A 15,382-nucleotide genomic window follows, 5' to 3' on the forward strand; every position below is an offset into this window, starting at 1 on the left:
CATGGCCTAGCCAGGGTAAAACAGTAAGACGTTAAGCCCCATTTCATTCAAACATACGATAAGCCGCTTGAACTATAAAGGCCATGAGGTCGATTGCAGCGGTTCTTTTCGTCAATATTTCCTACTCCACAACGTATAAATAACTTGTCTGATGACAGTGACATCTGTTGGTGGAAAACTTATTTAACGTCTGCAAAGTATCTTTGAAAGGTTAAACTGGCGGAGAATCCAATAATTTGATGAGTTTCTATTGAATAAAGAACTGTGGAATATATTTCACCGACTTTCTTTCCTCCTACATCCATTCTCTCATGTATAGAATTAGAGATAATCATGGCGGCCATAGATACGCTTTCTATAAGAAATGTCCAATTTTTCAGACGAGTTATTAACTAGGACAATTGGTTAGTGAAATTATTGGATGCAGTCGGATGTGATATTGACGTATAATCAGAACGAACAAACGTCTACTCTACTTTATTTAGCACCAAATACGTCATACGTCACTTCCTTGGCAACCGTTTTTTATATAATAAGAACGAACAAACGTCTTCTTTATATATCACCGAACATAGAAATATAGACTTCTATGTCACCGAATACGTCATACGTCACTTCCTTAGCAACCCATTCAGAAGTCTTGGTTCATGTTGTAGTAGGCTATAGGTGAGTATAACATTAGCTCATATTAACTAGGAGCTTTCGGGGTCGATCCTGGTGTTGACCGAACAAGTTCTTCGGCATTTTCTAGCACGGTATTCAGATGCCAGTTGTGAAAACGGAAAAACCTGTAGTTGTTGTGATGGAACAAAAAACCGAGACCCGCCTCCCTGCAGCACTGACAAGAGAAATACGAGGAACTTTCTCGGCTGAAATTGGCCCCGATACCTCCTGGTTAGCTAGCGTACAAGTGTCATGCCCACCGAGCCATCGTGTTTCCAAAACTTCCAGACAAAGCAAAGTATCCCGAATCGTTAAAAAAGCAACATGGTGAGCATTTGTCAAAGAAAAGAAATTAAAATATTCCTCAAAGTAATATAACTCACAAAAACCCAACTTTAGAAAAATCGATCCGAAGTGTGGTTGAAATTGATCAATCAACGGAGGGTTTCTGATAAAATGTACTCAACATTGCGTTTTAATTTCAATACTCTGAATGTCGAGTAGATTTGACATAATCTGACAGAAGAGCCTGCGTCGATTTTATATATTGAACCAATATAGTTTTATTCTCTGTGGATGTACTCGACAGTCAGTGATGAAGATAAGAGAAATTGATTTGGACCGTGTACAGATCATTCAACGTGCAAAACTCTAGAATTTACCCACTATAATAATCAATGTGTGGACACGCCTTTGGGGTAGCTTTAAGGCGCACTTCGGTTAATTCGGGTAAAAAATAAGATAGGCCTATGCTGCAGGTAATTGAGGTAAAAATAAATTGAAGGATTTTTTCTCAAGACAATTTGGTGGGATAGCGCATTGGGGAAGGAGGGGGTAGGAGCGGTCGAATAACGTATTGGGGACAGATGGGGGCAGGGGCGTTCGAATAGCGTATTGGGGACAGAGGGGGACAGGAGCGGTCGAATAGCTTATTGGGGACGGAGGGGATCTGGGGCGGTCGTGGTTCGTGCATACCCCTGGAAACACATTAAAGATCCCCTGGCAGTTTAAAATCCATATGAGATGAGGCCATGAGCGTCGCTATCTGGGGATATGAGACTAACCCATTTGCAGGCATGTTCTGGAAGCAACGACTACGGGCTTTACAACATCTAGATTATAAGATGTATGGAGTTAAAGTGGTGAGATCAAGCCTTCTATTGAAGATGATTTGTGGGATGCTCTGCACGCAATGCGAGACACTGTAGCCTATCATTTCATTGACTGTGTATATTTCACTGTAACTGAGATAACGCAATGGCTCGTGTGAAATCCTGGTGTTGGTTAAGAAAACTCCTCGGAATATTCCGGCATTGTTGCCCCTTTGTCATGGGTGCTGAACAGGGTAAGATCTATTTGATATGGCCAACTTCAAGTCTCGTCAAAGGTCACGAGATGTAAACAGGGCTAACGCTAGTCCCAACCTTAACCCTAACCCTTGTTCTAGTCATAACGCTTACCCTAAACGTAACCTACGATCGGGCCGACAATCACGTGCCCTATAACCTTATTTACATCTCAACGACAGTTACGAAAATTGAGTTGGCCTTAACAAATAGATCTAGCCTGCTGGACAGAGCTGCTAGTCGGCCAGGTCGAACGCAAAAGCGAGGTCCCGTGTGTAAAAGAATCCTTGATAGATTTAAATCCCGCCGAAGTTCCCCTATCCGTACCAAATGGTTCGCGCCCGTCTTCATTAAAGATACATTATGGAAGATTTGATAAAGAGTTGGTAGTTCTCACTGTAATAGTTAAAAACTAGATAATGTAAAGGGAATTTGCTAAAAATTTCAGTCAAATTGATCCACTCTGAACCAAGTATTTAGCGATTGAATATTGGGTCTAGCCTCGATTATCATTACTAAAGATAAAAAAAACATAGCCTAGATTATCCATTTTTTGATTTAATCAGAAGCAGCAGACCAGGTTCTAATCCAGTAAATATCGTAGCCTAGCGATTCCATCGAGAGTTGATTATGGTCTGGATAAGTTAATTAATGTCTAATTAATAATTTAGAAAACATTTCAGGCCTAAAGAAGGACCTGCAATTGGCAGATTTAGCTCTTGCATAATGTATGTTTAATTATCCCATGAGGACCTTAAAAACCCCATTTCGTGTCAATTCATTTGTTGTAATCTATTCTGCACATCAGTTCTAGTAGAATACGTAAACACTCATCAAAGGCCGTGATTTCCCTTTAACCATCGAGCCTGTCTGATGTTTGAAGATAACGTCCAGATTTTTATACATGTTTACGGTATCAGTATCAAACAACTTCCTTGCTCTTTATGCATGTTTCTTGCATCAGTAGTCTTGCTCCATTCCAAACAACTTCCTCATATCTCTTTACTTTTGTTGCTATTGGCAACGTTATGATTTAAAGCGAATGAAGGTTCTAAAAACAATTAAGCTTTGTCGAGGCAACGTAACATATCATTTTCATATCTCTATCTTTGACATTTATCTAATAATTTTGAGTTAAAACCGCATGCAGCACTGACAAGAGAAATACGAGGAACTTTCTCGGCTGAAATTGGCCCCGATACCTCCTGGTTAGCTAGCGTACAAGTGTCATGCCCACCGAGCCATCGTGTTTCCAAAACTTCCAGACAAAGCAAAGTATCCCGAATCGTTAAAAAAGCAACATGGTGAGCATTTGTCAAAGAAAAGAAATTAAAATATTCCTCAAAGTAATATAACTCACAAAAACCCAACTTTAGAAAAATCGATCCGAAGTGTGGTTGAAATTGATCAATCAACGGAGGGTTTCTGATAAAATGTACTCAACATTGCGTTTTAATTTCAATACTCTGAATGTCGAGTAGATTTGACATAATCTGACAGAAGAGCCTGCGTCGATTTTATATATTGAACCAATATAGTTTTATTCTCTGTGGATGTACTCGACAGTCAGTGATGAAGATAAGAGAAATTGATTTGGACCGTGTACAGATCATTCAACGTGCAAAACTCTAGAATTTACCCACTATAATAATCAATGTGTGGACACGCCTTTGGGGTAGCTTTAAGGCGCACTTCGGTTAATTCGGGTAAAAAATAAGATAGGCCTATGCTGCAGGTAATTGAGGTAAAAATAAATTGAAGGATTTTTTCTCAAGACAATTTGGTGGGATAGCGCATTGGGGAAGGAGGGGGTAGGAGCGGTCGAATAACGTATTGGGGACAGATGGGGGCAGGGGCGTTCGAATAGCGTATTGGGGACAGAGGGGGACAGGAGCGGTCGAATAGCTTATTGGGGACGGAGGGGATCTGGGGCGGTCGTGGTTCGTGCATACCCCTGGAAACACATTAAAGATCCCCTGGCAGTTTAAAATCCATATGAGATGAGGCCATGAGCGTCGCTATCTGGGGATATGAGACTAACCCATTTGCAGGCATGTTCTGGAAGCAACGACTACGGGCTTTACAACATCTAGATTATAAGATGTATGGAGTTAAAGTGGTGAGATCAAGCCTTCTATTGAAGATGATTTGTGGGATGCTCTGCACGCAATGCGAGACACTGTAGCCTATCATTTCATTGACTGTGTATATTTCACTGTAACTGAGATAACGCAATGGCTCGTGTGAAATCCTGGTGTTGGTTAAGAAAACTCCTCGGAATATTCCGGCATTGTTGCCCCTTTGTCATGGGTGCTGAACAGGGTAAGATCTATTTGATATGGCCAACTTCAAGTCTCGTCAAAGGTCACGAGATGTAAACAGGGCTAACGCTAGTCCCAACCTTAACCCTAACCCTTGTTCTAGTCATAACGCTTACCCTAAACGTAACCTACGATCGGGCCGACAATCACGTGCCCTATAACCTTATTTACATCTCAACGACAGTTACGAAAATTGAGTTGGCCTTAACAAATAGATCTAGCCTGCTGGACAGAGCTGCTAGTCGGCCAGGTCGAACGCAAAAGCGAGGTCCCGTGTGTAAAAGAATCCTTGATAGATTTAAATCCCGCCGAAGTTCCCCTATCCGTACCAAATGGTTCGCGCCCGTCTTCATTAAAGATACATTATGGAAGATTTGATAAAGAGTTGGTAGTTCTCACTGTAATAGTTAAAAACTAGATAATGTAAAGGGAATTTGCTAAAAATTTCAGTCAAATTGATCCACTCTGAACCAAGTATTTAGCGATTGAATATTGGGTCTAGCCTCGATTATCATTACTAAAGATAAAAAAAACATAGCCTAGATTATCCATTTTTTGATTTAATCAGAAGCAGCAGACCAGGTTCTAATCCAGTAAATATCGTAGCCTAGCGATTCCATCGAGAGTTGATTATGGTCTGGATAAGTTAATTAATGTCTAATTAATAATTTAGAAAACATTTCAGGCCTAAAGAAGGACCTGCAATTGGCAGATTTAGCTCTTGCATAATGTATGTTTAATTATCCCATGAGGACCTTAAAAACCCCATTTCGTGTCAATTCATTTGTTGTAATCTATTCTGCACATCAGTTCTAGTAGAATACGTAAACACTCATCAAAGGCCGTGATTTCCCTTTAACCATCGAGCCTGTCTGATGTTTGAAGATAACGTCCAGATTTTTATACATGTTTACGGTATCAGTATCAAACAACTTCCTTGCTCTTTATGCATGTTTCTTGCATCAGTAGTCTTGCTCCATTCCAAACAACTTCCTCATATCTCTTTACTTTTGTTGCTATTGGCAACGTTATGATTTAAAGCGAATGGAGGTTCTAAAAACAATTAAGCTTTGTCGAGGCAACGTAACATATCATTTTCATATCTCTATCTTTGACATTTATCTAATAATTTTGAGTTAAAACCGCATGCTAAGATATAATTTCTATTTTTAAAAAAAAAACTTCAATCAGCAGATAGTCTTTTAAAAAATATATATTTACTATCAGGCAGTGGTTATTTTGAAAATTGATATAATATCGCCGATAGAAAATTAAGCAAAACAAAAATATACAATTTAACCTTGAAATATATCAGCATAATTTCTAAAGATAGGTTGCCAGACAACGAAACATACGCCCACAGCAGCTATATCGTCCGGGCAATCAACAAGAGTTGTCGTATATTTTTCCATTTTTTTTCGGTAATGAAACATTTATAATACATTAAAATCTGATTAAGAGTAACAACTCATTAAGTAATTATCAGAAAACCATTAGAATTTGTTTGGTTGTTATAAAGTCCTGCCCCATGCTAACGTTTAGTTCATGAAACTTTTAACTTCATGGATTTAGCTGTTCAAGTCATAAAGATTCATTGAAAATCAATATACTTGTTCGTCTCAAGACCTTAGACTCTGTGTATCAATCTGAAGTCAATCGGATGATAACTGTAGCCTCTAGAGCGTCCACAAGATTTTTCAAAGTGATCAAGAGTCATAACTCTGGCAGTAATTATCGGAAATCGCTGAAAATCAATAGGCTTATTCGTCTCATGACCTTAAACACAGTGTATAAATTTAAAGTCGATCAGATATTATCTTTAGCCTCTAGAGCGCCCACAAGATTTTTTTAAGTGATCAAGGGCCATAATTTTGGCAGTAATTATCGAAAATCGCTGAAAATCAATAGGCTTCTTCGTCTCATGACCTTAAACACTGTGTATAAATTTAAAGTCAATTGGATATTAACTGTAGCCTATAGAGCGTCCACAGGCAATTGTTGACCCCGGACCGACGGAAGGACGGACGGACGGACGGGGGCGACAACAATATACGACCACATTTCAATGTGGGCGTATAAAAAGTCCTTGTTATTTGGAGATTTTTGTTCAGACATAACAAAACCTGTAAAACGTTATATTAATATGCAATGAAATGAATTGAAAATGAAAATGTGGTTTCAACGACCTAATGTTTTGAACCGACTGGGCTAATGTAGTCGGGCATACACCATACAGTGTGCTATGATAGAAATTTTGTTTGAACAGCGACGCTATACGGCCTACTCTTATATCGAATTCCGCCGATGAGTACACGGAACCTTGGCTTTTCGTCCCATCCGCACGACTAAACACCGTCCCTCGCTAACAATCTGATTAACACACAGATCCTATTTCGTTTCGTTTTTTATTGTTCAAAATATCGTTTTACTTGTCTTCATAACACTAGGATCTGAAAGAGTTGTTATAAGACGTGTTCTGGTTGATATGAGGGATTAGCCAATAAAGCGGCCTGTTACGGCTAGTTCTTGGCGTGCGGTCCACAGAAGTGTGGGTAAACAACCAGAAACGTCAACGCTGATTGATTAATCAATGTCTGACCCTATAGGTTCAAAAGCCGCTCGTATGACCCCTACCGCGACCTTCCACTACACCCGGTCAGATTTTCATGTAGTGTAGGTCATAGAAAGTATAAATAAACGAAACGAAATATAGATCTGTATTTTAACCAGATTGCCTTGCTACGTCTTCCGTTCTGCACGATAACCACATCGGATGAACTTTTCATATTAAAGGAGCTAAATGGCTAACATTTGGGACCTAGAAATTGACAAAAGTGGGTCGCAACGCATATAATACTGTAATATGAATGTATATAAACTGATTTACATTCAATGGTTTCCGTTTTTACTCCAATTTCAAATCAGTTATGTTCGGCAAAATAAGCCAACAGTCTCAAGCGAGTGCAAATTTCTAGCGTCTGGTTATTCCAGTCTACATAGACCGTTTGATTTGGTGCAATGTGTCTAGCCTCGTCCCTCGAGTCTCTTGATACAACTGGGGCTGAAGCGCATTATGGTACACGATTCGTGTACCAATGGTAAAATGTTTATTTTGTCTTAAATATTGGATATCAAAAGCCCATCTTTTTCCGGTAAGATCACAACATCAATGCTGATTTAATTTGACAAATAAATCGTGTTTTCAATGTTGAAGATTTGGGATGATATTGAGTTAGAGACTTAGCTACTTTAATATGACCATTGCACAGTTACTTTTTAGCCCCAGTTCAATCCATCACAGCTTGCAATGTATTTCCCATGTCAAGATATCGTAATCATTACTCAGAGGAACCATTAACAAAGGCATGTTTTTGTTCCAATTACAAATATAAATACCGGTATCTCCCAGATCGCATATTATATGTCATGAAAATACATTATTGCATAACCGTGTGTATGTAATCTATGTAGTCTGAAGAATATAACTCTATGAGAGTCCCGGGAAATTGTATTTTTATTCTTTGAAGAGGCTTATCGTGATGGAGTAGTCTGGGTTAGAGATCTTAAAACATAATTACTCAAATGAAATGGGGTTTAACGTTCTACGTACGCCAATGTGACAAAGTGCTCCATAACTTTTATCAAATTTAGACCATAACCTATACATATAAAATAGTAATATTATTGATAAAATACGATATAGACTTGAAGAGGAGACAAGCAGAGACGAGTTGAGACGAGCTTATGATGGGCTCATCTGTTATTGATAATATACGATATAGACTTGAAGAGGAGACGAGTTGAGACGAGCTAATGGGCTCATCTGTTATTGATAATATACGATATAGACTTGAAGAGGAGACGAGTTGAGACGAGCTAATGGGCTCATCTGTTATTGATAATATACGATATAGACTTGAAGAGGAGACAAGCAGAGACGAGTTGAGACGAGCTTATGGGCTCATCTGGGTTTAGTCACTGCCGTGACAGGGGACGAAATGATTGTTTTTAAGTTTACCTTCCTAGTAATGTACCGTGTTTGTGTTCCTTTATATATGTCCCTGTTTTATTGTTCTTTGTTCCCGACTAAATATACACGAAACTGATGTTCTGTTATACCCTGATAGTGTTTCACCAACCGGGCTAAAGAAGATGAACACACATCATGCAGTGTGCTATGTGGGCTTTCCCAGGCCAACGGGTTAATCTCGGTGCTTCACAGTCTAATTTCCACTTACAAGTGATGTAGGACAGAGGGCCTGGCATGTAGGAAACAGGGCCTAGCATGTAGGACAGAGGGCCCAGCATGTAGGACAGATGGGCCAGTGTAGTACAGAGGGTTCGACATGTAGGACAGATGGTCTGGCATATTGGCTAGAGGGCCCGGCTTATAGGTAAAGAACAGTGTAAGTCGTTCAGGCCGACCGAGAAACCCAGTTCCCGTGTACACGTTGGCATGCACCTAAAATCGAGGTAAACGATGATAAGTTGGCGGGAAATCTGCTGTCAGAGCAAAATGTTCCTCGTGGCACATTGTAAGCGACTGATCGTCGTTAGCTCTGTTGCTACAGAAAAACCTATTTCATTTCATATATTGTGAAAAAAAATTGCTTCGAGCAAAATAGTTTCTATGGCCGTGGACTTTTTTTGATCAACCTAATCACTTGTCTATGCTAGACATAAAAATACCTGGATATACGCATCTATCAAAGTTCCAGCCTTGGGATCAGTGTTAAAGATACATTTAATCTGTCTATTGCAGGTCTTACTTTAGGCCTAAAATGTTATATAAACTATTAATTAAACATTTTTTAACATGAAAAGACCTTAATCAACTCTCGATGATATCTTATGTATCAGATTTCACTAGATATGAATCCGATTTACTGCTCAACGCTCAAGGATAATGGATAATCAAGACTATGTTTTTTTTTTATCGTACCGACTTTAGTAATGATCATCGAGGCTAGGCCTAAAGTTCAATCGCTAATATCTCGGTTCAGAGTGGCGCAATTTGACTGGAATTTTTAGCATATTACATTATCTAATTTTTAACTATAGTGATAACTGGCGACTGCTCCTTATCTAATCGTCCATATTGCCCCTTTAATAAAGCAGAAGTATTTTTATTATCTCTCTAGCTACGATCGCCAACACGTGTTGTTGATGTAATTTAGATTAGAAATAAAACGGTGTTTAATGACAAGGCAGCACTAACCGAGGAACATTTAGATTAGATCAGAATCAATCTATCTTAAATCTTGAACATTTGGCAATGGAATTATTAGATTTTCTTTTGGTCTATCAATCAAAAGACCAAGGGAAATATTGGTTTTTGTTGGTGCAAGGGCGGGGGCTGAAATTGGAGGTAACTGATTTTTAAAGATTTTGATATTTTGGATTCAACAGATATGTAGTAGTTTTCGATAGATATGTTTTCAATGGCGTCACATACTACTATGACGTGAGTTGCACCTTGTGAAATGGAAGTAAATATTCAATGTATAATATGATACAGAAACGTCTCTAAAAATTAAGGTGTTTTAAATGAAATGGGGTTTAACGTCCTACTGTTCTGCTCCTAAACTGGGCTGATGGAGACGGGTTTTTTTTTAAATATTAAAAATGTGCACTATGCTAAAAACTCCATGGCGGAGAGTCTTGTCGTTCGAATGGTGTGAAAAGAACCATTGCCAGTTGGAATTCGAAACCCGTCTTCATTAGTTGGGCTGTGCAGTAACGTAGGAAGTTAAACCCTATTTCATTTACCAATTTAAAAAAGGGTTTAATCTCACTGTGCCCCCCAATCAACTGGTGTTATAGGGTAGTGGTGTGAAAATTTAAGTAAACAAAGGATTATAGACTGTATCCTTATTAGTACTGTTCACCTAGTTAAAATTTAATTATTTTAATGATTAAAATATATAAGTTAAGTTCACGTGTCATCGGTTAACGAGTATCTTAAATATTATTCACCTACCTTTCATTCAGACAGTACTCATAAATCAATCAAATATATGATTAGAAACTCACTATATAAGGATAGTTGTCACCCCCAATTACATTATATCTTTTAAAATGGCTCAAGTTCGCATAGGGTTTATTCCTAATTCTCAAGGAGGTCAAAATTTAGTTAATTTGGGGTATAAGTACAGAGTAAAAAATACGAAACCCAATAGCACCAGCAGACTTTTACTGAAAATACAATAGTTCAATTGGATAACGGGGGACGATTGCCCCCTAAAAGACAAAAATATAAAAGAGTAGAAGAATCTATTAATGATCTAAAAATCAAACTGTTAAATGGAGTAAAAAGTGCAATTGAATATACTGACGCCCTATCACATTTAGTAGGGTTATGATTTATGTTTGATACATGTATTTGTTGTTACTTTTATGAAATTTATTGTGAATAAAGTTGTTAATTAGTTTAAACCTAGTAGTTAAAAAAACCAGACTATACTTTTAACACCATTGTATTCGATAATCCCCTTACTTGATTAATCCCCCCCATGAGAACAATAGCAGGGGACACACTGAGATGTCCCCTAAAAAAGATAGAAGTTTGATAATTAATTAATTGTGGTAAGCTAAATACCACAAAATAAACACAAAACACAACAAAAGAAAATTAAAACAATAACAAAGATCACTTACCGTACATAACAAGACCACAACATTACTTGTACTTCCAAACAGCATTTTGTGAGAGAATATGTTTATCACATTACTTACATATGATATGATATACTATAACGTTTGGTTTGTACAATACCCCTGCCTATTTTAAACGCTACACACAACATTAATTCAACTTTTTTTATCCCCTTTATTTAAAGCGGTTATCGTAGAGCATGCGCAAAGTTTGTGATGTTATGATAAATGAGGGGTATACTTCCTCGCTGATGAGGGTTTTTTTTATTTTAATTCAAACACAAATTACTTGAAATAAACACATTATATTTCACAGGGTCCTGTGGGTTTTGGATGCAAGGAGGTAATGGTAAACTAAAGATATAAATACACCACTTCTTCCCAGTTTTAAGATAAACATAATTTAAAACTTTGATAACCATTCAAGTAGTGAAGCGTGTCAGAATTTAAAGGGGCGAAACTGTACTGTAGTTAAAATCAGTCTCTGCACCGTCAACAAACTGAAACATTGGTCAAGGCAGCGAGAGAGAGAGAGAGAGAGAGAAAGAGAGACAGAAAGATTGTTTCGTCAATATTTGTGCTGGATTAATCGATACAAGATCATGATAAGGAAATTGTATAAATAAATAAACCGTTGCGAGCATTAAGGGCTTTGTGCAAAGGTGTGAAAGGACTGCAGGTTGCTATTCAGCGCACGAACTGACATCGACATATTATTTAGTAGGAAATGGGAGAAAGAGAGAGAGAGAGAGAGAGAGAGAAGACAGAGAGAGAGAGCGGGTTAACGTCCACTCTACACAAATTAGGTCATTTTGGGACTAACATATGGTTCAAATTTTCATTTTTTCTATAATACGCTTACGCGTAGGAGATTTTAGCAGTGGGAGGAAACCGGAGGACCTGGCGCATATCCACGAGGTTGGACATGTGATCCTACTCCTTGTCACGTACAAGGGGGGAATCGAAACCGCGCCTCAATGTCCTACTGTTCTGCTCCTATGCTGGGCTAACGAAGGCGGGCATACGCCATACAGTGTGCTATGAGGGAAATTTTGCCCGGGCAGCGGCACTATCGCCTACTCTTATATCGAATTCCAACTACCAAGGGATCTTTTACGTGCATTCCAATGTATACACGGGACCTCGGTTTTACGTCTCGTCCGAAGGACTGGACAGGTGTCCTTATCAGGCCCTCTGTCCTGCATGAACTTTCTCGGCCAATGTAGGGATCGAACACCCGACCTCCAGGCTAGCGGCTAGCGGCCAGCGGCCAGCGCCTTACCCACTTAGCCACGTGATCCCCGAACCTTTTTTGTTGCAGAACAGTAGGACGTTAAAACCCATATTTCTTTATTTAGAAGGATATGGCAGACTGTATTTTTCTTATACAAAAACACCAGATACCAATGGTAGACTGTCTGTATTTATTTAACTGTTTCAATAATTCAATGTTCCATTAGTAAATACATGACCATGAAGAGTACGAGATAGTGAACTTGTTTTGACCGATGGTTAGTTTGTCCATCGTATTAAATTAAACACGATCAACACGATCGCATCACGAGTAAATACAAGTCTGAACTAGTTATTGACTGACATGTATAATTACTAGCTGATAATCACTGTAAACACAGAGAGAGAGAGAGAGAGAGAGAGATAGAGAGGGATGGGTTTAACGTCCTAGGTCATTTCGGGACTAACATGGTTCAATTTTATTTCAATAATTCGCTTGCGCGTAGGGGTCTTTAGCAGAGAGACTACGGCCTACTCTTATTTCGAATGCCAACTGTCAAGGGTTAAAGTGCACGTCAATGTGTACACTGACAATTCGAAACCACGCTTGCACGTAAAAGATCTCTTGGCAGTTGGAATTAGTAATAAGAGTAGAACGTAGCGCCGCTATCCGGGCGGAATTTTCCTCATAGCACACTGCATGGCGTATGCACGTCGCCATTAGCCTAGTGTGCGCAGAAAGGTAGCACGTTAAACTCCATTTCATTTCATTTTCCATTGCACACAGCTTAAAGGTCACCGGAAAAACTTCAAATTTGTTTTTTGAATATTGGAGAGAGATGCGTTAAGTTTTATTCTAAAATTCGCTTGCGGGGAAACCCATCGGCATCCAATCCATTGAGATCGAAATCAATGGTAGACTTTAACTTGTGATGCACAGTGCACGCCTTAGACACTTCGGTCACAACAACCTTTGACAGTTGGAATTCGAAATAAGAGTAGGACTGACACGCGACCGTTTAGCCGTAAACAGTTGCCCAGTAAAATTGACTGGGAAGGGAAACTTTTTCGACAAGGATTCAATAAGACGGTTCCGGAACGCACAGAGCGAGTGTAATGAGACCTACGTTCAGACCCGAACTAGTTAGATATAAACAATGCGCCATAATTAGATCGCTCAACATCCAGGATATGGATGGGTTTTCCTTTTTGCTATATTTCCATTATATTTTATTTCTCAGATAAAATGTAGCTATTTAGTCTTGCGTGTTGTTAATGATTTATTTCTGGTCTCGAAAATCACATAAAAAAACAAAACTATTAGAATCAAACTGCTGGATATCATTCACTTTGTCTCGTCCATGTTATTTCTATAGTCTGATATTCGTTAAATGAAAACTGAACTAGAACACAGACACGACAAACAAGGGTGGTAGCCTTAAAAATGGATAAAACTTCCGGGTAAATAAAAAGATTTATTTAAAGCCTCAACACGTCATGAAAGAAATGAAATGAAATGAAACTGTTCTACTCCGACGTACTGGGCTAATGAAGACGGGCATACGCTATGAGGGAAATTTTGCCCGGACAGCGGTGCTACGGCCTGCTCTTATATCGAATTTCAACTGCCAAGGGATTTTTACGTACACACCTATGTGTACACGCGACTTCGGTTTTCGTACCATCAGTACGACTAGACAGCTGTACTTGTCAGCCCCTCCACCCTGCACCACTGACAAGGGGAAACCAGGCCGCAAAATCCCGATGAACTTTCTCGGCAAAAATCAGAAGCGAACCCGCGACCCGTCAGTTCAGGGGCCTTATATAAACTTAGACTAAAATCTCTGCGCGTGATTTGTATCGTAGGGTGGTACGGGTGGATGAGGAGTTAGGATTCACCAAAATAATTGCGGCTTTTGATGATATGAAAAACAAATCGACCCACGGTGGCTCATTGGGTGAGACGCTACTTCACTAGTCCAACCTCGTGAGTTTTCTCCGGGTCCTCCGGTCTCCTCCCACTGCTAAAGACCCCTACGCGTAAGCGAATTCTTGAAATAAAATTAAACCATATGTTAATCCCGAAATGACCTAGTTTGTGTCGAGTGGACGGTAAACCTCTCTCTCTCTCTCTCTCTCCCTCTCTCTCTTTCTCTCTCTCTATGACCCGGAGAAAACCCACGAGGTTGGACAGGCGATCCTACTCCTTGTAACGTACAACCGGGAAATCGAAACCACGCCAGTTGACTAAATGACAGACCTTATGATACAGCGCGCACGTGCTAACAATTCGACCATCCAACCCCTCTCAATAGAATAAAAAAAATTAAAGTCATGTTAAAATATTCCGTTACATATATATGTGTGAGCTTTTTATAAACACTTCCACAAACCTCCTATAACACCGAAAGATGCATAGTCACGTTGTTGTCAAGGGGGCGTGGCTACTGATAAGTTCTTTAGATCTGTGCCGGTTTCCTCCCACTGCTAAAGACCCCTACGCGCAAGCGAATTATTGAAATTAAATTAAACCATATGTTAGTCCCGAAATGACCCAGTTTTTGTCGAGTGGACGTTAAACCCCATTTTTCTCTCTCTCTCTCTCTCTCTTTAGATCTGTGTTGTTGATGTTTTTTGAGGGGGTTTATGGGGTTTTCAGCTTGAACGCAATTAATGTATGTTTAAAATATAATTATATCTTATATCCACTGACCGAAATACGTCAATGATTTAAACTTGTAAGATTTTTCTGTGGAATACATTATATTAAAAATAATATATGTTGAATACATAGATAGACCACAAGCAATCTGATTAAAACACAGATCCTATTTCGTTTCGTTTTTTATAGTTCAAAATTTCGTTTGACTTGCATTCACAATACTAGGATCTGGAAGAGTTGTTATATAACAGGCGTACTAGTTGATGTGAAGAATTGGCCAATGAAACGGTCCGTTACGGCGAGTTCTTGACGTACTCTGCACGGAACTGTGGGTAAACCCCTAGAAACATCAACGCTGATTGATTAATCAATGACTGACGTCATAGGGTCACAAGCCGCTCGTGTGACCCCTAACGCGACCTCCCAATACAACTGGTCAGATCTTCGGGTAGTGTAAGCCATCGAAAGTATAAAAAAAAACGAAACGAAATATAGATCTGTAT

General features: G+C 39.1%; 1 protein-coding gene across 1 annotated transcript in view; it reads right to left on the reverse strand.

The window, feature by feature from the left end:
- Positions 1-11,139, reverse strand: part of LOC126819088 (ADAMTS-like protein 5) — a 60,716-nt gene extending 49,577 nt beyond the window's left edge. Inside the window, exon 1 of the mRNA XM_050546929.2 lies at positions 10,988-11,139. Coding sequence (XP_050402886.1) covers positions 10,988-11,032 — 45 coding nt within the window. The 5' untranslated portion in view covers positions 11,033-11,139. The remainder of the gene's footprint in view (positions 1-10,987) is intronic.
- Positions 11,140-15,382: the final 4,243 nt, after the last annotated feature.

Source organism: Patella vulgata, chromosome 4 (assembly GCF_932274485.2).
Source record: "Patella vulgata chromosome 4, xgPatVulg1.2, whole genome shotgun sequence".
Classification (NCBI taxonomy): Eukaryota; Metazoa; Mollusca; class Gastropoda; family Patellidae; genus Patella; species Patella vulgata.